Genomic DNA, 25,915 nt, shown 5'->3' with positions numbered 1-25,915 from the left:
TAAAGGGGGACGTGCAATCTTGTAATTAAAACAAAGAACAAAAACATTTTTGATTTCTCTCTCTACTTGACTGAGGCTGAATGCAAACCTTAAGGCCCTAGTGTACTGCTTCTCAAACTTTAATATACATATAACTCATCTGGGAATTTCATTAAATTACAGATTCTTGTAGCTCCAGGTGGAGCCTGAGATTGTACATTCCTAATAATGACAATGCTGCTAGTCTGCAGATAGTCCTCTAAGTAGCAAGACCCTAGTGGCTGACAGAAGCATAAGTATGGAGAAGTCTAAGTCCCTATATCATCATCAGGAAAGAAGCCACCTGGAACAGGAACATCTATATTGGATTATTAAATGAGCTAGTCCAAATTTGTATTAAGCCACTGCAATTTGAAGGTTATTTCTAACAGTAGCTGGTGTTACCATAATATAAAAATCTTTGTTATTTTAAATAAAACTTTATAATTTTTATCCTTCTTAAAGCTTTACCTTCATCAGATTTTACATCTGCCTGATTAGAGTCTTCTACACTCATCTCAGAAGATGGTTGCTCAAAACTTTTTCTAAGTTGTTGTAAAAAGACTTCCATGGACAAAGAAAAATGCAATTCTTTATTGTTTAGCCAGTGTACCACAAAAGGTCCACTCTTCTCTTCATTTTCACTTAGACTCAGAGACGTAATAGAAGGAAGAAGTGGAATGTCTATAAAGAACAACAACAAAAAAAATTAAAATTTCTATTATGCTAGCATATAAAACATCCATGTCTCTTATTTTTATTATTTACTGTTACATTTATCTTTAAACCTCTGCCATACATTTTATTTAACCTATAAATGAGACTCACAGCATAATGGTTCACACAATTATTATTAATGAAAACAGACTTACATGGTAAATTTAATACACTTACTGTAAAGGAAATAAAATTCTACATTATATACTGTAACTTATTTATATATACATACATATACATTTTTTTCTATAATTTTAAAAAATATTCTCATTAAGAAATATGTCTATAATTTGCAGACATGTTAATAGGGTAGTCTTCTTAATTTGTATAGAAACTTTGGTTAGAAATATATTTTAACCTGATCTACCATTAAAAATGCCATCATTAAGTTGTCAAAGGAACCAGTGATATGTTTATCTCAACAGCAACAACTTTCTTTTACTTAACAGACCCTCATATTAACTTTTTTCATGACATACCTATCTAATTCTAAGATAGATACTGCTTATTTATTAGCATCAAGATTGAAGTTAGAAAGTATGAAACTGAGGTTCCCTTATATTCAAGAAAAGCATTCAAGACAAGCCAACTCAGCTACAAAAAACTGTTCCTTGGTACTACTTTTGAAATCATTGCTAAGTATACTGAAGTACAAATTCAGAGTAAATTGTGAAAAATGACAATCCTAACTTAATAGAGGTAAAGAAAAATTTGTCTATCATTATTAAATAAAATCCAAATCTAGATCATGCTGGTGTCTGCTGAACATTATAGGCTGGAATGGATTCAGGGAAGGTAAATAATTTTCTCCAGAGCAAATCTACTGATTTTTTTTTAAAAGGAAATATAAACAATTTTAAGTATTTGTTCAAATACCGTCTATTGATGGACACCCATAGGAACAGTATTATAGGGGATGAATGGTACAAGAAGGATGGAAGAATCTTTTTCCTGGTGGGAGGGAGGGAGACGCAAGAGAGAGGAGATACGGGGACATATGTATATGTATAGCTGATTCACTTTGTTATAAAGCAGAAACTAACATACCATTGTAAAGCAATTATACTCCAATAAAGATGTTAAAAAAAAGAATCTTTTTTCTGTCCCTTCTTATTGGCGTTGGGTTCTAAGAGTTGATGGATATTATCTAATCCAAGCGCTCTGTTTATTATTATATATTCATTAGTATAATTATTTGATTAATATTTATCTATCTCCTACCTAGTTATATGCTTCCTAAGAGCAAGGACCACACTGTTTTGATCACTACTGTATCTCCAGTTCCTACCACTATCTCCAGTTCCTATACTGGCACAGACTAAACACCCAATAAAACCCGAGGGGCTGAACTGCCAATCCCACTGTTCCTAGGTAGATACACAATAGTGTTAGGGTTTGAAAGAGTGTCCCCAAGAAAACTAAATGGGTAGGATTTTCTGATTTTCAACTTACAATCAACTCAGAAGAGATAAGCAATGCCTAAAGTAGATCACAAGCCTAGCTGTAAAGTACACAAAATTAGGGGCTTATGCTGACTTTTAGCAGAAGCATTCCGGCTGAAAAGATACTCACATTTCCTTTGCCTCCTGACCTCACCCAAAGAATCTGATAAAGTCATTTTTTATGAGAAATCTTCATGGAAAGCGTGTAAGAACTAGAACTAAGAGAACACGCTATTATGAACTCCTGTCCTGTATCATTTTCCATTGATGGACAAATAAGTGAAGCAATATCTGAGTTGGGCCTTGCAGGAAAGTCATTCTAACAGACCTAATTTAGGGAAAGGAGTTTTCACAAGATCTAATATAGCTCCTAATATTATTATTTTGCTTTGATTTGCCCTACATGTATGAATTTTTCTTAGGGACCTACAATCTAAAGAAAGGTTTTAGAGTTTTCCTTATTGGAAGGTAGTCAGGGAGATGTTACATGGGAACTTAGGGTTTATTTTTTTCATAATACCTCAGCCTTTTCCATTAAAGTGAGAATTCAAGCTTTCTTTATTCTCAAAATATTGTCCTTTACTCAGCAAAGACTTTCAAAATTATTCCACTGACCTAGAGTTGCCTCTGGATACTATAAGCGCTGACAATGTACATTTTTTGATAAGGTAATAAAACAATTTTTTAATAAAAATAATTCAATATTCTCCCATTTACATTTTCATGGCTCATGGATTTTGGATTCTTTTAGAGCTGGGACTGTTGTTAACCATATAAAATTTTAAAAATCAGCAAATACTCTTTATTCCTACCACAGGTATCTCAGCACTTTTTAACTTATCAAAGTACTTCTCACTTTGATTCAAGTAACTAATGGACTGTATTTATTGCTATGTTTCTTGAAGAATGCAATCTAGTGTGTTATATGGAAATAGGTTATGCTTAATTTATGTTTAAGAATATCTCAAAATACATAAAAACTCATCAACAGTGGTTATCTTCTGGGAAGGAAGACTAGGGTGGAATAGAGGTAAAAGGAGGATTTTACTTTACACTTCCTGTACAGATGGCATTTATCATGTGAAAATATTATTTTTAACTTTTTTCCCAGTAATATTCTAAGGTTCCACTTTAAATGCCCCCAACTGTGACCACTTGGTTTTTAAACTCACAGAAAATATTTACTAAAATGATAAACACTTCAGTCTTCAAATTCATAGATAAACCCAGGTATTCTAGATCTTTCAGTCTGTTTCATAGTACCTATTTGACTACAGTGATAAGTTTCTTAATTCTTCGTTATAATTTCTACATATTTCTGCCCTATTTCTGAAATGGCTTCCAAAGATCAAGTACGAAACCCACTGGTTTCGTTTGAACAACTATACAATAATTATAAAATACTACTCTGAGGTGTTAACCTCTTTGTTATGTATTAGCTCAAATCTCAACGTTTGAATAAACTAATACAGAATCTCAATGACTTATCAAGATCTAAAATTACAGACCAAATCACAGACTTAAGAAGCAAACAAGTAAATAAAAACTTCTTTTTCTATAATCAGTGAGCTGGCTATAATGAAAAGTTAGCTAAGAAAGTCACCTACAATTTTTTACTTATTAAAAAAGTAAAAGTATAACTTATTGGTTATAAAAATCAATCTACTCAATTTGAAAAACATTTTCTGAACAGTGCTTTATTACCCGTGGCTGGGTTGATGCTGGCTGCAATATGAAAGTGGCAAAGTGCATTGGCATGCAGTGGAGTGTTCCTGTGAACGTGATGAGGATCTTGCTGATGTGGCAGGTATCCAGTATGTGCTACAAGTGCAAGTGATCTCCTCCGACCTCTACGAAAATGTTTCAGATTTACCTGTGAGAATAAAAACAAAGTCAAACAATGCAAAACAAAGTAAAACTAATGCCTGTATTGTCATAAGCATATATGTATAGGTTACATAATGACTGTTAGATAGTACATATATCCTATTTCAGATAAGTTTATATGTACAAATATCTTGCAGTATTTTTGTATAGCAAAATTGAAACCTGGAATAAGCCTGGAACTTAAACTGCTTGACTCTTCTTTTAACCATCACACAATACTTTAAATTTTTATTTAATATTTTCTGAGAATTAACTACCTAAACTTAAAGAAGTTTACAATGTGTGTGTGGAAAATGATGTCCCTATGTATACTGTTCTCTTTGTATCCTCAGTTTACTTCCTATGACCACAAAGCACTGAATAAAACTACCATGATACATTAGGATGATATTTCATAGTTTGCAAAGCACTTTCACAGAGATCATCTCATTTGACCCATAAAGCAGACAATGCAAATATTGTTATTCTCATCTTTCATATGATAAAATAGTTTATAGAGAACACAAGGTCATCTAAAAGTGAAACAAAGGTCTTCAGATTCCTAGTCAAGGACTTCTTTCAACTATTATTACACATAACCATTCTATCAGTGGTTGAGTCTCTACACAATATATACTTAATTATATTCTGTGTCACTAGAATACTATCTAAATTTGAGAAATAGTGGTTCCATATTCATACAAAACATTCAAAGATAAATCATTTTTAGGTCACTTTCTTGTTTTCAATATTAAGAAAATAATAATAAGAATCTGTGTTAACTAGTCTATGTTGAATTACCCCCAACACCAAAAACTGGCTTTTACTTTCCATACTATAGTAATTAGTAAGGTAAATAATTCAAGTTCTTGGAGATTTGGAAGATAACAAATGTAGAACAGAATCTGATAAACTACTCTAATCATTCCTGTAATTATAACAGGACGAACACCCCAAGCTCTAAAGAAAGAAAAATAATAAATTATTTTTACAGTCAAATCTTTGCATTCTCAGAACTTAATTTACGTTATTTTAGCTAAGTCAAGTATAATCATCCTTTTGTTATCATCAGTTAGCCTAAGGTTAACTTTGTAATTATAGGCAGTTTTATGCTAGACAAAATCCTTAAGAAAACTTGTTGAACCCGAAAACACCCGAAAATCTTCTCAGAACTGTTTTCCTAAGACATATATGTTTTTTCATAACTATCCATGACTTTGAATATTAATTAAGATGAATGTTACAAAAAAGGCCATGTACGAAAGATTTTAAAACTTGTAGGAAATAACATCTAACAAAAACACTCACATCTAAAGCATTTTGAACTCGTTCTTTACTGGAAGCATTTCTCTTGAAGTTATTTGTTAAATTAATTGGTTCAGTCCAATGGCTGCAGTCACCTCCATAGAGCAAACAATCATTTGGTAAAAATGTCTCTACCCAAAGACGACATATGTTATCTTTGCAGCAAGTCAACAGTACATTACATACAGAAGCCCTAAGGAATAAAAAGATTTTAGAGGCAAAAGTATAAATTTCCCACAGTATCACATTCTACAATGTTTCTATAATTATTTAAATGCACACAACTAAGGTATCAATGAAGAAAATGTCAATATACATTTATGTAGTGTATTTAGTCAAAGCCATTACAACTGAGTTGGGTGTTTGATTTCATCACAGCAAATGCTTGCTAACCTATTCTTTTCTGCCTGGAACTCAGTAGTTCCTGTTTCAGTAGTCTAAGGTTCTTCTTACATCTAAATAACAAAAACTGAAATCATACCATACTTGCTCAGTTAATAAACAAGGAAAAAACCTGACTTCTTCTATTAAAATTTTCTGATTTATTCAGTGGATGTTTATTTGAATTATTTCACAATGCTTCATTTTTACTTCCTGTAAAGGTACATGCGCTTGTCACTAATAAGCTAAAGTAACCAGTACACTTACTCTTTCCTTGCCTAACATATGACAAAAGCAGTCAAGTGCAATAGAAAAATTCATGATTTTTTAGCCACCTCCTTCATTAGTCATTTTTGACTTTCAGTGAATTTACTGTCTTGCCACCCCACAAAATAATAACAAAACAATTACATATATGTTAATAAATCCCACAAGCATCAAGAGCTCAAAGGCTGAAACCCTATTAACAAAGATTACCTTTCTACTGGATAACCCAGGAAATTTAAAAAAAAAAAAAGTTGCAATATCCTGTAACAGACACTTATTCAAACATATCTGATTAAAAGAGAACAATCAGTAGAAGGTTTCTATCAAGTAACCCAATAAGTTAAAGAAAAAAATTAAAATATTCCGTAGTAGTCACTTTTTAAAACAAACGTATCTACTTGATTTAAGAACAATAGCAAAGGCGAAGAAAAGGGAGAACAGCTTGCTTTGTCTTGGTAGCTCTCTCCTTCAGATTCCCTCCTCTAACACCTCCCTCCCTTCCCCTCCCCCCCTCTGTGTATACTCCCGTACTTTTCTCCCCTTTCCATCTACTCTCTGGGCTTCTCTCCCTCTGCTTTCTCCTATAATTCTCTGCTTCTCACGTTCTCCAACCCACCCTCCCTTTCCACCTCTCCTACCTCTCACCGCTACCCCCTTCCTAAGGCCCCTCCTTCTTCTTACCTTTCCAAACCCTCTGTTTCTCCTTCCTGCCTTATGCCTCTCCCTCCTCTTCCTCCTTCATTTTTCTCCCTCTTTTTCCCTCTCCCTCTGACCTTTTCCTCCCCTCCTTCCCTTAGTTTCTCTCTAGTACATTTAAATACACACAAGCAGTAGCAATGAGATTAAAAATAAACAGAAACAGAAGAAAATACAAAAAGGCAATATGGAAGTTCAAGGTTCATAGTGCCAATCAGTAAATGGCAGAATGGGAAGGCTTATAATGAAAGAGCAGAAGATAGGAGACTAAAGGCCTGAACAGACAGCAATCAGGAGAGGTACAGAACTTAGGCAAGACCAACAAAGCAAGCTAAAAAGTTGCAAAACTCAGAAGCATGGACAGGGCTTCGATCCCAGATGACTCTCTTCAGGATACCACGCCTTACAAATAATGCCACGCCTTACAAACAGCTGGCAGGTAATATAAGCATGGCATAGAAGAAATATCCAGATGTATTTGAGACATTGCTCAGGCAATACCTCCCCCTTCCTCACTTCATCAAGTTATCTTATTCTCTCTCCAATAAGCATATCATATTCAGGTATAGCACTCTCCCTCCCAACCAAAAAAAAATATATATATATATATATAGATATAGATATAGATATATAAATGAATGACCTTATATGGGCAACCATGTGATGGGTAAGTGTCTGCAACAGCTGTCCTATCTTTTTTTTTTTTAATTTTATTTTATTTAGCTGCCCTATGTTAATGCAACAAAAGGCTAAGATGCTTTTGAAACTAGTTATGTAGAACCAACTTTTGGACGTTTTAGGGGGATATAACCAGACCTCCTAACCGGTCCTACATACACCAATTTTTAACTTGTAAAGAAGTACATGCTCATTACAAACACTTCCCCATTCTTCTCTCTCAAGCCAGCAGGCCCTTTGTATAAAGTATTACCATCTGGTTAAGCATCTTAATTTTAAGATTCCATATCAGAAAGGATAATGGTCTTTGATGGGATCTCTTTCATCCTCATGAGAAAGGGTCAGCCTTCCCACTATATATCTGCAGGCAGCTGGTGAAACAAAAATGAAAACTAAAAGAACTAAGGGAGATTAGCTGGTTCTTTAATGAAATGGATCCAAAAATGAAATTCTGGAAACCTTGAAAAGATGCCGTAACTAACAGAAAAGTCTAGCTCTGTATCAGCTCCCTATGTTGCAGAATTTAGTTGATAAGAGATAAAATAAGCAGGGCAAAAAAAAACCCTTAATATGCCTTTTTGCTGTCATTGGGCATTCGTAATGCCCCAGTTTAAGGTACTGCCTCTGTATCCACTGTGATCACTTTCGCCAACACTAAGTGAACTAGGTCAGGAGTAGATGTGACTGTCCTCTCTCAAAAGATAAAATATTTCACAAGCCTCGTTTTTAGTATTCTGGTGGTCTAACTGGCTGCATATGAAAATACCTGGAATAGAAGAAGAAATCAGCCTCCGAAATAATGTAATCTTCTGATAGTTCTAAAAGGTTAACAGTTTGTGATGACAGCTATTTTTACTTTACATTTGTCATAGCTCATTCTATTCTAAACACGTTTTTATACGTGTGGGCAATGATCTCAGAGGTACTAAAGCAACAGTTCTTAAAGTGAAGCTGGAGTAAAGGTGCTTTCGCTAACAATACAGATTGCCCACACCACTCTCCCTTAGCCCAAAAACTGTGAAACATACTTCTAACAAAAGAACCATCACTGTACCTACAGTGTCCTACTCCTATGCTTTGTTACACTGTAGGACTCAGGTAGGAAGAATGGTAACTACTGCACTCCAAAATAGCTCAAAAAAGTCTAGGTATAACAATGATGGATATATGCCATTATATACTTATCCAAACCCATCGAATGTACAACACCAAGAGTGAACCACAAAGTAAACTATGAACTTTAAGTGAAAATAATGTGTTGAAATAAGCATCAACTGTAACAAATGTACCACTCTGGTGGAGGATGTTGATAATGGGGGAGGCTATGCATATGTGGGGGACAGGATTATGTGAGAAATCTCTGTACCTTCCCTTCAGCTTTGCTGTGAATCTGAAACTGCTCTAAAAAATGTCTAAAATAATTTTTTAAATATCTAGGTATACGCTGCTGGCTCAGAAGAGCAAAACTAAAGTCAACAAATGATCTAGGTATGCTACCATGGATCAGCTTAAGACATCTCAGATGACAAAAAGATAAGGGAAAACCTGTACTGATCCATAGTGTGGCCAAATTGAAAATGGCCATGTGGAACAAAAAGGATTTCTACCTATACTTAAGTAATACAATAGCTCTGTAACTTACTAAATATAGGCAAAAATTCAACAGGATTATCAAGTCTTGCAAGGACTACAGGAAAGAAAAAAAGTACTAACAGGTGTGTTTGTGCATGCATGTGTAGGTTAAACTAATACCTAGTTTACGGCATCATAATGTATTAACCCATGCACTTCTCCTCAAAGATGCTGGGTGCAGTTAAAGAAATATTTGAGGCCTTATGGTATATGTTCTCAATAAAGCCTTTTTTTTTTTAATTAAAAAAAAAAAAAGGGAAACCAGAGGAGATATAGAAGGGACAAGATAAGGGAGTGAAATGTGAAAAAGTTGATGCAAATGGCAATTTGAAGAATGATTAAGAGATGAAAGAATTGGATACATAACATAGAGAAGAAAACGATGCACAACTCTGTCACTTAAAGATATCTGATCTAGAGGTAAATTATCCTTTCATATGGCTCTCCTCTTAAGCGTCAACCATAGTTGACCGGTGGCCAGAGGTTTGCAGTCCAAGAACAATCTAGTATTACTTGAATCTTCATAGGCAAAAATCCTAAAGGAATGATTCTCAAAGTGAGAAAAGCAGTCAAAGTCACAAAGATGATGTTCTCTTAATACATGGGAAAAATGACTAATCCACTGACCTAGGCATATATTTGCTTGTTTTACGCCAGGAAAATCCATTTACAGCTCGAGGATGGGCCAGATATACAAAAGAAAAGTCAATTTCTCCTTGGGATTGTTTTTCTGAACTTTTATCTGGAGAGGTAACAGATGTCCGCCAGTTTTCTACATTATACCATACCTTTAAAAGACAGTCATCCTAAGGGGAAAAAAAAAAAAAAACATCCAGATCAGAATTAAATTAAAGGTTAAGTCAAATACCAAAAGTAAGATTTTTCTCCCCAATTAAAGGAACTTAGGGATGTGAAGAGGAGTTGGGCATGGAGAAATTAGGAAGAAAATCTCTGATTCTGATACTTTTCTACTAGCATTCCTTAACTGTTCTTTAAGAATTAATGTGTGTGGATGTGTGTATTTTGCAAGGGTTGGTTCAAGGAAAATGCTAGTTACCATTTGGTATGGAAAATAAAGTCATTTAGGAAAGACCTAAAGATGAAGTTAGGGCTTCACGTGCCCACTTAGCCAAATACCAAATAAGAAAAGCATTACCATTAGCAGACTTCAAAAGACTGGTGATTTTTGAAAACACAGTTTTTATAAATTACCATGTGAATGTTCAAAGAAAATGTTGATGATAACTAGTTAGCAACTACTACTATGTAAAATATTCTAAGCACAATCAAAATTGCATCTCCTAATTTGAGAAGGAAAGCAAGAACAAGAGAGACTAGCATGTACCAGGTTCTGTTCTTAAGCTATTAATTGCATTCCCAAAGCTGACTGTAAAGTCAATTAGATTAAACAGCTCTACTTTTATCCTAAAAAAACCTCACTGAGGGTTTAAGGTATATCTCATATTCTTAGTCTGCAGGTTTTGAGCCATGGGAACAATAACTTCAGACTATTAGTTGTATGTAAAGTGCTCTGTGAACCAATGATTAAAAATAAAATAATTTCAAGGGAATACATTATTCTGAAATAAACAGGTAAGAACAAAGAAAAGTTACAAATGTCCTTCTAGAAAGTCTGTAAATTCTTTTACTGTAAATACAGCCTAATATAGCTGTCAGCTAAAAGATAACATAAATAGTAGTTATAGTTGATTATTGACAGTATACTTCATCCATGACTCTGTGCCAGTCACTTTACATACACTGTCTAAACTAATCTGATGATCAACGACCTATGAGGTGGGTACTATCATTCTCAGTTTATACATGAGAAAACCAAGGCTCAAAGAGAGTAACTACTTGCCCAAGATCAAACAGTTGGTAAATGGCAAATTTATACCCAGATCTACCTTTGATCTATGTTGTTTCAATTATACCATACTGCCTTTAACACAATATTTAGCCAATTTTTGCTGCTTAACATTTTTAACAGAAAATGTTTTCAACTTAATGAAGCCAGCTAATTTTTTTTGACATTTCAAACTATACCATAAACACAACTTGACAATAGTATTTTTACAAATTACCTTCCCAGCAGTGGCAAAAAATTCTCCATCTGGTGAAAACTTCATTAAATGAACTTGGGAAGCAGTTCTGTAAATTAAACAGACAAGAAATAATTTTCAAGGAAAATTAAATAAGAGAATGCAACATTACTTCTCTAAACTATATTCAGCAATTTGCTTCAAATAGAAAATTTTGTGATAAAACAAGTTTTACACTCACTTTTAAGTATATCTAATATAAAATAAATTAAAAAATAGAAAACTTAATATTAAATATAAAAATTATTTTTTATGTAAAAATATCCATGCATAAGAATCATGTAAGGGATGACTTGTCAGTCTTTTTTTTTTTTGCGGTACGCGGGCCTCTCACTGTTGTGGCCTCTCCCGTTGCGGAGCACAGGCTCCGGACGAGCAGGCTCAGCGGCCATAGCTCACGGGCCCAGCCGCTCCACGGCACGTGGGATCTTCCCGGACCGGGGCACGAACCCGTGTCCCCTGCATCGGCAGGCAGACTCTCAACCACTGTGCCACCAGGGAAGCCCTGACTTGTCAGTCTTCAAAGCTTAAGACAAAAGAGCCATAGGTCTCATTCCCTTAGGATGTGAGAAAGAAAGGTTTCATTTTTTAATCTGGAAACCTAATTTCCGGAGCCATAGATACTTATATTCCAACATACATTTACAAGGACAGTAAATCAGTGTTTTAAAACGAATTCTGCCTTAAGGCAGCGTTTGCATAATTAAAGATTATGTATGGGTTAATGGGAGACTTGCAACTATCATGGATTCGGCCTTCCAAGTTCACCAACATACTTGGTACATAGTTGTCTTTTCTTCTCCAAGGAGCTTTGGCTCATTTCCCTTCATCACCTTCCCTTCTGGCTACCTGTATATACTAATCTCAAGACACTTCTCACTATGATTGCTTTCCTTTTCTTTACCCAAGTTCATGCTTAGATAGATTCATCCTAAATTTATTTGTAAAGCAGGCCAAAGAGATATTTTGTCACATTTCATTCCAAATAAAAGTAACTTTTCCCCCCTGATTTCTAAAAAATATTTGTTTGCTTATTTGGCTGTGCCGGGTCTTACTGCGGCACGCAGGATCTTCGTTGCTGCGTGCAGGATCTTTAGTTGTGGCACTCGGAATCTTTTAGTTGCGGCATGCGGGCTCCTAATAGCGGCATGCGGGATCTAGTTCCCCGACCAGGGATCGAACCCAGCTGCCCTGCATTGGGAGCGCAGAGTCTTAACCACTGGACCACCAGGGAAGTCCCTTCCCTGATTTTAAATGTTACAAATACATAACAGAAAATATTGATACAAATGGGTGAAAGGAAGAAAATAAAATCATCCATAGCTTCACCAATACCACAACACTCATTCTCATGCAAAATCACTGTTAACATTTTAATACACTGACTTCCAGACCTCTTCCATATTCCCTCTCCATCTACTTTCTGTGGAAGGGTGTGGGGAAGGAGATGGAAACTGATGCCATATTTACAATCTGCTTTGTAATATTTATTTTAAAATATGTCATGAACATTAAGTAGTACAATGAACATTTTTATGCATCTGGTTAATCCTAAGGACATCTTTAAAACAAATAATTAAGTCTGGTCTCCATGATTGTGACTTTTGCCCCTACAGTCTTTTCTTAAAACAGTAGCTAAAGCAGTTCTTTTAAAAGAGAATTACTGGGTTGGCCAGAAAGTTTGTTTGGTTTTAAGTAAAAATAAGAGACATTTTTCATTTTCACGAAGAACTTTATTGAACGTATTCACTAACCGAACGAACTTTTTGGCCAATCCACTAGATCTCAACATACCCTCTGCTTAAAACCCCCAAGGCCTTCCCAACTCACTCAAAATAAAAGGCAAAAGCCTCACAATAACCTATAAGCTGACTCCTGACTCCCCTATTACTCCTTACTTTGTTCACTTTACTCCAGCCACAAGGTAACATACACTTACCTCAGAGCCTTGCACTAGTTCCCTCCTCCTACAACGTTCTTCACCAGAAGATACACACACATAGCTTACTCACTCACTTCCTTCAGGTCTATACTCAAATGTCACCTCTACTCTTCTTCCCCCTACCCTACTTAATTATTCTCTATCGTACCTACTGGTCCTCATCTAACAGGTATAAGCAGTGTTCTAAATGCACCACAAATGTATGATCAAACCCAACTTTGAAATGTATTCCAGTTAGTGTAATCTTCAGTTGATTCTAAAATAAAACTGGCATAGTTTCTAGTCCAAGGCTTTATTGCTTACTTAAATAACAAACCACCTCAAATAAACAATTAGTATGTCTAGTCCAAGTTCCCACTGTATAACTCTGATTATGATTTAACTTAATATCCTTCCCCTCTCCCAAATGCAAGAAATACATTTCAAATTCTCAGTTCAACCCAAGGAATCCCCTTACTAGATCTGCAGTGAAGGCACTATAGCACTTCTTTGTTCTTCTCTCCCCCATTAGCTCTTTCTAAAGAACTATCTTTGCAAAATCTTATTTCCTCCCTACATGTAAACCCTTTTTAACACCCATGATCTGGCTGAGGGGGTGCAAAAAAACACAGAACCAGCTCCTTTGAAATCTCCTTTGTATATTCTATACATATAGGAGGTCTGCCTTACTCTGACTTTGGTATCTGATTTATACCCTATTACTGCTTCATATGAAACTGACTCAGGGGACTTCCTGGGTGGCGCAGTAGTTAAGAATCCGCCTGCCAGTGCAGGGGACACGGGTTCGAGCCCTGGTCTGGGAGGATCCCACATGCAACTAAGCACCACAACTGCTGAGCCTGCGAGCCACGCCTAGAGCCCGTGCTCCGCAACAAGAGAAGCCACCACAATGAGAAGCCAGCGCACCGCAACGAAGAGTAGCCCCCGCTCGCCGTAATTAGAGAAAGCCCGCACGCAGCAACGAAGACCCAACACAGCCAAAATTTTAAAAAATAAAATAAATTTTTTAAAAATATGTAAAACTGACTCAGGAAGAATGCCATTCCTAACGTCCTGTCATACTGATTTACTGGTGTATTGTCTATCTCCCCCTATGTGTTCACAGCTATATTCTAAGCGCTTTTACCACTGTCTGGAACATGATAAGCACTCAACAAATATTTGTTGAATGAATGAAAGAAACTTGGACTTGCTATCTAAAGGGCATAAGAAAAATTAAGCCTGTTGATTCATACTTCCAAATTGATCTCTAGAAAGATGATACCAATTGTATGCCCTTATTAAGAGTATATAAGAATACCTTTTCTCCACTCACTCGTAATAGGTATTATTCATTCTCTTCTTTATGGTTTTGAGTGAAGTCAATCAACTCTTAATATGCTCATTACTCATATGTACTACTGTTTAAAATTTTTCTCAAAAAAAATTTTCTCTTCATTGTCCATTTTTGTTTACTTTTGAGATATGTTATTTTCTAGTTAATTTTTAAGACCTCCTTTTAAAAAAGGCATTAACCCAAAATTGCACATATTTCCCAACAAGTTTTTGGTTCTTTTCCTTATGGTCTTTTTGCTTTACAGAAATTTTTTATTGATACACAAAACTATTAATTTTTTCCTTTTCTTTCCTTTCAGTTTCTAATTTTGGTGTCATACTTAGAAATTTTTTCCATAACTCTAAAATAGCACTTCTCATCCAACAGTGATAGAACACAAATGATAAATGTTAGCCCAATATGTAATTTTTAATTTCCTAGTAGTGACATTTAAAAAAGTAAAAGGAAACAGGTGAAATTAAGTATATTTTATTTAATCCAATATATCAAAAATATTATTTTAATGTGCAATCAATTAAAATTTAATAAGAGTTTTACATTTTTTTCTTTGTGCAAAGTTTTTGAAATCTAGTGTTCATTTTATACTTTTAGGACATCTCAGTTAAGTCTAGCCATATTTCAAGGGCTCAAGTGAAATGAGGCTATCATACTGGACATGGTAGTATTAAACTATGACAATTCACCGATATTTTCTTCTAAAATTTTTTCATTGTATAGATATTGCTTCTTCTTCCTTTGAAATTTATTTTGGTGCCAAGTATGAAAGAGATTCTAACGTCATTTTCTCCTCCACAGAGCTAGCAAGTTGCCCCACTGATGTAAAATGCCACCTTATATACTGAATCTCCAAGTATAATTGGGTCTAACCCTGGACCCTAATCTATCTGTTCCTGTATCAACAACAAACTGCTTGACCAATTGTAGCTTTAGAATTCATTTTACTATACTGTTTATCTTCATTCTTTTCTTCTTTCAGGATTTTCCTGATTTTCCCATATTTGTCCTTTTAAATAAAATTTGAACTATGCTCAAAAGTAGAAATTCCAATGAGATTTTGATAAGGATGATGTTCAACATACAGATTAGTCTGGGAAAAATATACTTCACAATAGGAAAACTTCCATTCAAAATCATGACAGGTGTCTCTGTCTCCTTTTGTATAATTTAGCAAGTTCTTATTTAACTATCTTCATATAGGCCTAACACATTTCTACGTTTCTTCCTAGTTGTTTTATTCAACAATTTAAAAAAAGTAAAAAAGGGTCTGCAGAACATGGGAAATGGTGAATCCTCTGTATATAAAAGGTATGTCAAAATCAATACTTTTTATGTTAGTATGGTTTTACACCAACTAAAATGCATTTATAATATAAGACCACATGGAACAGGTTTATTGGTTTAATCCCCTAATTAATTGCTTACTTGCAATGCCAAATGCATCTCCAATCCCCAAAGTTAAGATCTGTTTTATCTGGATTTTCATCTTCAGCTGATTTCTCCAAGTTAGCACTGGACCACAGTTGCAAACAGCTAGAACCAGTTAAAAGACGATTGCCTAAAATATATATATATATCAAAAAAAATAATAACATATATATATATATATATATATATCATTCACCAATTACTATTTAGGTATTTAATTAGTGAGTTAAGTACATGCTCAAGAGTTTTATATAATACTATAAAGATAATACAACTTTTTTAAAAAGTCAAATAACAAAAAGATTTGGGGTATGGGGGAGTAAGGCTATATTTTAACTTTGTTGAAGAAACTTAAGACAAAAAAGGGAACAGATCTTATCTCTCATCCAACAAACATTTAATGAGCATCTTCTTTGTAACAGGCACTGTGCTAGGCACTGGCAATACAATAAGAAATGAAAGACTGTCCTTTTTCATGATGGGTTCACATTCCAGTAGAGAAATATTATGAACAGAAGCATGAAAACATGCAAGTTCAAATATATTCCAGAGAATGCCTCATAATCTCATTATAGTTAAGGGATAAGGTACGTAGTAGACCTAGAAAAAGAAATAAGTTTGGAAAAAAGGGATCATATTGTGAAGCATTTTTGAGGTTCATAAAGAGTTCAGAGTTTGTTATAGGTAGCTGGAAGTTAAAAGTTTTATTTAGGGGGGGTGTAGTTTACATAAGTGTATCTGTATTTTAGAACAAGGGGTCTCAACTGGGAGGGGCTGTCAACAGATGGACGTAAGATGCCCATAAACCTCCTTCCAATGACATACATGCAAAAGTTATAGGTATACTTTGCGCATTTTTCTAGAGAGATAATCCATAATTTTCACCGTACTTTCAAAAACTCCAGTAAACAAAGAAGGGTAAATTATGATTCTTTATAACTCTAGAGATAGGCAAGATTAGGAAAAATGTAAGATGCTGGGAAATCTGGTTAAATGACTATAATAAATACAGATGGGAAATCATGAGGATCTGAATCAAATATTAAAGTAATAAGCATGGATTTAAAAGCCATTTCAAAAAAAAGAACAGAATTTTCATGGCATGACACCAAGTAAAAAACAGAGAGATACAAGAGGTTTCAAGGACAGATTCCAACTTTATGACTTGGGGAACTGAGTGGAAGATTGTGCTATCAAAGAAAATAAAGGCAGTACAACTTTGGCCAAAAAGCTGACAATAAATAAGGCATTCTATCTCTCTGGAAAGATCACTTTATTTAAAAAGTGAGTCTGTGGCAAAACACTGACTTTAGATCAGAAATCCTTGTGTCTAAATCCCAAATAAGTTACTCAATTAGCTATGTGAATTTGATCGAGTTGGGCAACCTCTGAGTCTCAATTTTCTCACCTATAAAATTAGAAGTTTGTGTAGAGCTGTTGTAAGAATTAGCTGTAATATGTATTACATATCTAGCACAGGCTAGGCACTTAGCAGAAGCTCAATAAATAATAGCAACTAGGTGGAAAGTCCTATAGACAGATAAAAACAGCCCAGAAAGTATTGATACTAATGAGACATTCCATTTAAATATGGTTATCATTCCACTGTTTAGCTTAGCAACATACATACGTTTTCTTTTTTTTTACTGAGATGTAACTGACATGTATCATTGTATTAGTTTCAGGTTACAACATAATGATTCAATATTTGTATACAGTGTGAAATGACCACCACAATAAGTCCTTAACATTCATCACCACACATGGTTACAATGTTTTTCCTTATGATGAGAACTTTAAGATCTACTTTCTCTTAGCAACTTTCAAATACACAATACAGAATTATTAAGCATAGTCACTATGTCATACATCACATCCCAGGATTTATTTATTTCATAACTGAAAGTTTGTACCTTCACCTATTTCATCTACTCTCCCCAATCCCACCCCACCCTACTTCAGCCCACTGCCTCTGACAACTACCAATCTGTTCTCTGTATCTATAAGTTCAGTTTTGACAAGTTTTCTTTAACATAAACTAAAGGTGAAACTAAGGTAACCCATGAAGGATTAAGAAATTAATATAGAATACAAAATAATTCATCCCAGTTATGGAATGAAACAAAAGTAGGTAAGGTATGGCATAATACATTGATTTGAACAGAAAGGCAGAAGTATAGATATCAAAGTAGGAAAAAAAAGCATTAAGTCTAAAATAGTAAGTCTTATGATTTAAGCAAGATGCAATAGTGCGTTTGGAGACAACACAAAGGCACTATAGTCAGTTTACTAGCACCATCTGAAAAATATTCTTTATATCCCAATACCTGGCATATACTAATAAGTAAATATTCATCAAAACCAAAATACTAGTATTTCACTTAATATATTCTAAATCTGTTTATATAAATAATTACAAAGTTCATTTACAAAAGTAATAATAGCTCCCCAATATATATTACAGTAATAACCCATTTCTCAACCAAACCACTTAAATTTTAAACTTTTTGATTATAAAAAGAAAAATGATAAACTTTTATGTGAATTTTAAATAAATCATGATTTAAAAGATAATGGTCATGAAATACTGGCAAGTCACTGCTAGATATGTTAAGAAAATAAGTAGTTATCTTCTAATACTACTCTGTAATGATGATTTTAGAAGAACTAAAATACTGTCAATATCAATAACAATATCAATACTACCTTCTAAAGAATTAGTACTTACAGACTGCAGGTACAAAAATTCCAGGCAACTACTATGTCATTACTAAAGAAATATCACTCAATTCAAATAATAAATGTTTTTATTACAGTTATTCATGAGACTTCAAGTAGCCAGTTCACTTGCTAACAATATTTTTATAGGTAAGTACCTACATAAATACCTTTTTACAGAAAGTACCAAGTACTTTCATATATACTACCATATCTGATCATTAAAAAACTATCTTGTGAAATAGATATTACCTTAATTTAAAGTGAGTTAACCATTCTTGATATGTTAAGTAATCTGCTCATGATCACAAAACTTGTAGTCATATATGTAAACATTTATTGAGAGCTTAATATATGATGGACCCCTAAAGATAAATAAAATATTGAATAAAATAGAATTTAAGCCCTTGCATAATAAAAAAAAAGGTAAACAAATAATTACAATAAATTGTAGTGCTATCATAGAGTAACCATATAATTTATCATCCAAATAGGAACACTTGTGAAAGTAAAGGTGACACTGCTAATAATCTTATGAGGAAACAGGCATAAACTGGACATCAGCGACCCTATCCAGAGTAGAGTTATATTCAAAGTGCTGTACTAAATGCCAAATTTGAACCCAGGACAAATTTTTACTCTTTTCACTGTATGCATAAAATATACCTGTAGGCTACCAGCTATTAAGCATCAATCTCATGAGAAAAAACATCTTAAAACATTATGTGATTTTTATTTAATCTAAGATAATCTCTTTTACCTTCTAAAATAATTTCCCAAGGTTCTGAACTTCATATTCTAAATTAACATTTTTTCTCAGCCATTTTATCTACTATATTAAAATTTATCTTATCTATCTTAACTGATGACTTCTAGTTCTATGCTCCAAAGATAACTTCTTTCATAAATTTAGATTCAAATTTCTAACGATCTAATGAATACTGCTATAGGATATGCAAGCATCTCAAATTCCATACATCCAAATAAAACTTATGTTCCACTATCTCTAACTCCTACATATCACTCTTCTTGTAATCAAAGATACCCTCAGAATAATGTGAAATCCAGTTGTCAAGTAATGTCAATTCGACTACCTAAATGCATTTCATATCCATGTATTCCTTTCATTAGTCACGCCATATTAATTGAGCACCTACTATGATAAAGGCACTGAAACAAGTTCTTATTTCTCTTTCAGACTACTGTGAATGCATACCTTCCAAAGGTAATTATAGATAATACAGTATTTATCTTCCTGTTCCTCTTGTGTCTGATCATTCTAAGTTACTGCTACTAGAAAAATCTGGCAAAACCATAAATCTTAGCCTGTCACTAGCCATTTTCAAAAACCTATACATTTTATACAATTAAAAGGAATTAAATTAAAATTCTTTAATTCTTCACATGACTGTAAAGGCTTTCCATATATGCTGTATTCTTATCTTATCACCAGACTCACTCCAGCCTCAATGAAGTACTAACCATTACTAGAATATATCTTATGCTTTCTTTCTTTGTTCCTCTTTGCTCACTCTGGTAAATTGGCAAAAATGACTTTAGGATGATTTTTTAATGCAGAAATAGATAACTGACACATATACACATTATCTCTTCTTAGAATTCACTTCTTTTTTCCTTCCTCAACCTATCCCCACCTTCATTGTCAAAATCTATCTACTCTCATGGCAAAAGGCTCCTCTGCAATGGAACTTTGATTCCCCACAAAGAATCAGTGTCTCCTTCCCAAAACAACAGGTATTCCTACAATAGCTGGACACTATTATGGTGCATATTTTCCTCATTTCAGTATAAGCTCTAAAATAGCACAACCTGTTTTACTTACTTTTGTGTTCCCCACCATTTCACACAAAGCAGAACTGAAATACATGAAAGTAAGAAAAAAAAGCAATAGCCTAGACAAGTGTTATTTCACTTCAGTTAATTCTTCTTGTATTCTTACCTGCAGGATCCCAAGTTATATTGTGTGCTATTGAGTCCAGAAAAAATTGGCCACTTTTCTGCCACTGACTATATAATTCCTAAAATTAAAAAGTCATTTAGTCAATAATTATTGGCATCTTTTCTGTCAAATGTATATACTGACACTAATTATTTTTAACAATACATGTACTCATTTTTTTTAGGTATAACTGACCATGTAGTCATACTTAAAAAGAATAAAATGTTCAGCTTGTCAAGAAAAATAAGGAATATGTGATGGAGGAGATCAGTGACAGAACATCCATTCCTAGAAGTCCAAAAGCCTGTCTTTAGTATATTTAAACAACCAATAAGTATCTGCCAACTAGGACAACATATATATTAACCTCAGCCTTTTAAAGTTATAATTATTACTTTATTATTATTATAGTTACAAAGGTTTAATTTTAAATATGTGTCTGCTATTTGAGGATTCCTCCTCTATAAAGTTTCATCTTCACCTGAGGGCGTACGGTTATGTGTGAAAATTCAGAATAAGAGATGTTAACACTTCCCTTACATTACATAATTTAAGGGCTTTTCATTCCTTAAAGCAATATTTTTCAAACTTTTTTAACCTGCAAACCAGTAAGAAATACATGTTGCACTATAACCCAGAACAAACACACATACACACACATAAATGCAATCTAAGTTCACCCTTAATACATGTGATGCACTCTTAACATTTTGTATTATATTCCATTTTCTTTTAAATTCAGGTTGTGGCCTACTAAGTTGACTTCTCTAACCTCTAATACATTGAGATCCATAAACACTATCTTAATGTAGTCGTTCCCATACTTTAGTATGAAAACACCCTAAGATGTTTATTAAAAATTCAAATGCTCAAGACCCATGCCCAAAGGTTCAGATTCAAAAGGTCCAGAACTGGGCACAGGAAATCTGTACTTTAAACCAACATCTCTAGGTGATTCTGATACAGGTGGCCTGCAGAATATGCTTTTATGAAACACTATCCTGCAGGAATGGCTCTCAATCACAGCACACATCAGAACTCCCTCTAGATCTAGATGTACAAGCACACAGGCACAATCCCACACCTACACATTTAGAATTCCTCAGGGCAGGATATGGACACACATATCAACTAGTGATTCTGAAGTGTACCTCTTGTGAAGAACCACCATCTTAAAAGAATATTCCAGAATGTACAAATAAAAGAATATAATATTTTTTATGAGGCTCTAAGGATTCTCTGAGACTATATCCTGGAATTCAAGATTTTGTGCATCTTCCAAGTTTATGATTTTTCCATTTGATCCAGTTTTCCCTTTATTCATCAGGCTTTTTTTTCACCCTCTCTGCAAAGTCAGTGCTGCCTACCAATAAACAAGCCTCTTCTTATTGAATTTTTTACACTATTATATTAAACAATTATAATTAGTACAAGAGAAAATGGGCAAAACCTGAAATTCTCAATTCTACCCTTATCAATAAAGGCATTTTAACATAACAAACTGATTTTTTTTTTTAAAGTCAGCTATTTCATTCAACAAATACTTATTGAGTATTATTTGAAATACAGTGTTTTGGATGGAGCAACCACCTTTAAAATTTGTTTTTAGTGCTATCAGTTACTAACTCATAAGGGTGTGAGAGCCTCTAACACTGGATTCATTAGGTAATATATAAACACAAATAGAAATGAGGAGAGAATTGTGGACTCTCCTTCCATGAAATTTTAAAATGGATATCAATTAACCCAGAGAAAATATTTTTCATTAACACAAGGTAAGGAAAAAGAATGCTCACACCCAGGAATCAAGACAACTAGTTTCTCTCTTAATTCTGGGGCTCAATAGCTGTTTCATTGCTCAAGTCACTTATTTTGGGGTCTCTGTTGCCTTATTTATAAAAAAGAAATAACAGCTGCCCAACTAAGTCAGAAGGAATTTGTAAGATACTAATGAGCTAAGTGAAAATGAAATGAAAGCTATTAAAAGATATATAAGATAAATCTATTGTTGACACACTGTTTAATTCTTTACATTTAACACATTTCCACAGTCTTTGACATCAAAAATAAACAAACATTAACCAATTTCGGAATTGAGCAAAGAGCCTCTTAAGGTTGACCTGCTTAATTTCAATAGCTACAGAGCAGCAGAGAAATAAACCAGTCCTATGACTCCTACTACAATGCTCTTTAGACCACACCATGCTGATCTTCTTCCACATGGTTCAAATCACTAGCTTAACCTTCAGTAGAAATGGATAAAACAGCCTGTTCTGACTGTTATCTTTAAGAGCATCTAAACACCCAAGAAATCTACTACATAACCTCAATATTTATAAATTATAAAGTTTTAACCAACTCTCAGGAACTATTTCTGAATATAGTTTCTTTATTAAAAAAAAATTCACTGACCTGCTAACAATTATTACATGATATAATAAGTGCAAGAAAGTAAGTTCAAGGGGTAGGTTAAGACTTTGCAATTAAAACATGTCACTTTAAGAACAAAATATATAAAGCAGAAAAACTACCTAAAAGTAGATCACAGAAACAAAGAACAAGTGCCACATATGACTGGACAATGATGTTTGCCACTAGCAATAAAGTAACTGACAAGTTTCAAGTTGTTGACTCTTCAAATACTTAATAAACGAAAAAAATGATAGATGGAAAAAACGAAAAGCATTTCAAGATAATTCATATGCACAATTTAGTTTAATTCTACTTCAATGAAACATACATCTTTAATAAGGAAGTGGCATTTAACATGTTGTCTTTAATTACAGTGTATAATTTATACTGATTTATGCGATCACTCTAATTTTGTACTCTTAAAAATGGTATCTTTTAATACACAACACATTTTCATTTCTAAGAGAAAAAGATGAATTACTGACCAAATTTTTCTTTTGCTTCGGTAGGTTAACTGGTTCAAAAACAGATACAACATTTCCATAGGATGCTGCAATCTATTAAAAAGAAAAAAGAAAGAAAACTTATGGATATGTTAACTTACTTATGAATCAAAAGGACAAAAGAAATTTACAGTATAACTTAAAAAATACCCAACACAAAATTTCTTTCACCAATACTTGAGAATGTCAATTTTGGGGACTACCATATCTGGATCAGAATTCCAGTGCTGTCACTGTGTACCGGCAAGTTAAGCTCTCTGAACCTTAGTTTCTATCTATATTTACAGTATATATAATACTATCTTCCTAATAGGATTATTTTGAGGGTTGAAATAACATTTGTAAAGCATCTGGTAAAGAATTATCTATATAAGATGCATAGTAAATGTTAATTCCCTTCCTCACAGAAGAAAATGTATTGATGTATTCCTTGTCAAGTATGGAATTTGACGTGACTTAAAAATCAAGTTTTTAGGTTATCTGTCTTCAAAGTTCAGAATTCTGTCAGTGTATATTTAACTTTTTAGAAGTAAAACTTAGATCTATTCCTTTGTAAACTCTCTAAGGAGTATATTTTTTCAATATTCTATTTTATTTGAGTACCTTTCAAATATTTACTCTTAAATCAATGAAGCATAACCCTTGCTGGCTCTGTTTTATAAGGTAGCTACTACTATAGCTTGAGTGAGTCACAAATGAAGAATATTAAAACATCAAAAATCAGACAGATATATAGATAGAATGAATGATCAGGGATAAAAATAAGAACATATAATCTAGTGAAGACAGTAAGAAATGAGGATGTAACATACATATGGAAAAAAAACTTTCAATGGATATTTTAAAGTGTTCTGAGGAGATCTTAGAAGGTAGAAATCATCTGCACTGACTTCACCTGGGAGTATTTAGTTTGCGCCTTTAAATGTGGATAGAATTTCAAACTGCAGTGAGTGTTCAATTTTAGAAATAGGGCATAGTATGAACACAAGTGTACATATTTTTTTTTAATATTTATTTATTTGGCTGCTCCGGGTCGTAGTTGCGGCACGTGAAATCTTCGTTGCCGCATGCAGGATCTAGTTCCCTGACCAGGGATTGCACCTGGGGCCCCTGCATTGGGTGTGTGGAGTCTTAACCACTGGACTACCAAGGAAGTCCCCACGAGTGTAAATATTAAAAGAGGTAAAGTATGTTGGGAGGTGACTGAGCACCAGCCCAGGTAGAAGAGAGAAATAATGGACATGAGGCCAAAAAGGCAAGTGTGAGTGGGTTAAATAAGGTCTCAAACCAAGGTGAACAATTTGAACTTTTCTAAGTTCATGGGAAACTAAGAATGGTTTTAAGCAAATGAATAACAAGTCAAATGCAGATGAATTTTCTTAGGAAAATTAATCTGGTAGTACTACAAATAAAAAAACAGTAATGATAAAATATTGATGCCTATGGTATCAAGAAGCATTTCCTTCTAAAAGGTAAACAGAAATCCCAAGTACCAAAATCTACAAATTTTCATCTTGATACCTTAAGGAATCGTTTGAGTATACTGTTATCTGTGAAACAAAGGAAATTTACCCTTTATTAGAATAATTATAAAACCAAATGACCTCTTCATTCTAACCTGGATTTCATGTAATATAGATTAAAAGATAACTCATATTGAAAATTTCTAAAATTAGATTTCCAACATTAACAAGCCCTATGTGAATCTAAATGGTTTAAGTAAGTTTTTATATACAATCAAGATTACAGAACTACAGAGCTACGAGATCAAACAAACATGAAGAGAAAGGGAAAAAAGTCTCAAGGATTTTTAGCATTCCATAATAAAAATCACTTTCGTAGTACAGTGAGAATGAAAGGCATGAACAAAAGAAAGACAGATGAGATACCTGTAACTCTACTAAAAGGAAGGAACACAGGAATAACAAAAAGAACAGTAGTCCAAAAAGTAGGCAAAGACTACAAGAGTTGAAACTCCTTTGTTACGAGTATCTTTAAACTAGGTCCCAAGAAGTAACTTTTCAGAATGGCAGCCTTATTAGGAATGATTACATTAAAAAAAATAAGGTTGGGCCCATTTTGATTTCTCACACAAAATGTTCTGGTAGAATCACAAACAATATACATGAATTAAGTATCTACCAAAAAAATTAAATTTGCAAAGTTCAGCCTAGTCTAGCTGCAACTGTACCTAGGCCTGGTCATCTATGCCTATATGGTGCTATATTAAGCTATACACTATACTGCCTATAAGTTATAACTCTCCCAACTCTGATACTATACAGAACTGTATTTAACCTGATGTTAAATCATATGCCCTGTTTCTTTTTTTTTTTTCTTTTTTTTTTTTTTTTTGCGGTACGCGGGCCTTTCACTGTTGTGGCCTCTCCCGTTGCGGAGCACAGGCTCCAGATGCGCAGGCTCAGCGGCCATGGCTCACAGGCTCAGCCGCTCCGCGCTGCATGTGGGATCTTCCCAGACTGGGGCACGAACCAACGTCCCCTGCATTGGCAGG

General features: G+C 33.9%; 1 protein-coding gene across 5 annotated transcripts in view; it reads right to left on the bottom strand.

Moving 5' to 3' along the window:
• Positions 1-25,915, bottom strand: part of DMXL1 (Dmx like 1) — a 130,782-nt gene that overhangs the window by 90,601 nt on the left and 14,266 nt on the right. For 4 of the 5 annotated variants that reach the window (XR_003792589.1, XM_029216002.1, XM_029216003.1 and 1 more), the window contains exons 3-10: positions 23,383-23,454; positions 20,486-20,564; positions 15,805-15,937; positions 11,087-11,153; positions 9,630-9,808; positions 5,352-5,541; positions 3,882-4,050; positions 490-702 (exon numbers count right to left, since the gene is read on the bottom strand). Coding sequence is in view for 4 of the 5 variants with exons in the window: in XM_029216002.1 (XP_029071835.1) it covers positions 490-702; positions 3,882-4,050; positions 5,352-5,541; positions 9,630-9,808; positions 11,087-11,153; positions 15,805-15,937; positions 20,486-20,564; positions 23,383-23,454 (1,102 nt within the window). In the remaining variant the exon portion in view is untranslated. Of the gene's footprint in view, positions 1-489; positions 703-3,881; positions 4,051-5,351; positions 5,542-9,629; positions 9,809-11,086; positions 11,154-15,804; positions 15,938-20,485; positions 20,565-23,382; positions 23,455-25,915 lie in introns of those variants that run through there. The other variant, XM_029216004.1, reaches the window with a different exon arrangement.

Source organism: Monodon monoceros, unplaced genomic scaffold (assembly GCF_005190385.1).
Source record: "Monodon monoceros isolate NGI ecotype Baffin Bay Population unplaced genomic scaffold, NGI_Narwhal_1 Super_Scaffold_12, whole genome shotgun sequence".
Taxonomy (NCBI): Eukaryota; Metazoa; Chordata; class Mammalia; order Artiodactyla; family Monodontidae; genus Monodon; species Monodon monoceros.
This window is presented reverse-complemented; position numbering and strand designations above follow the sequence as displayed.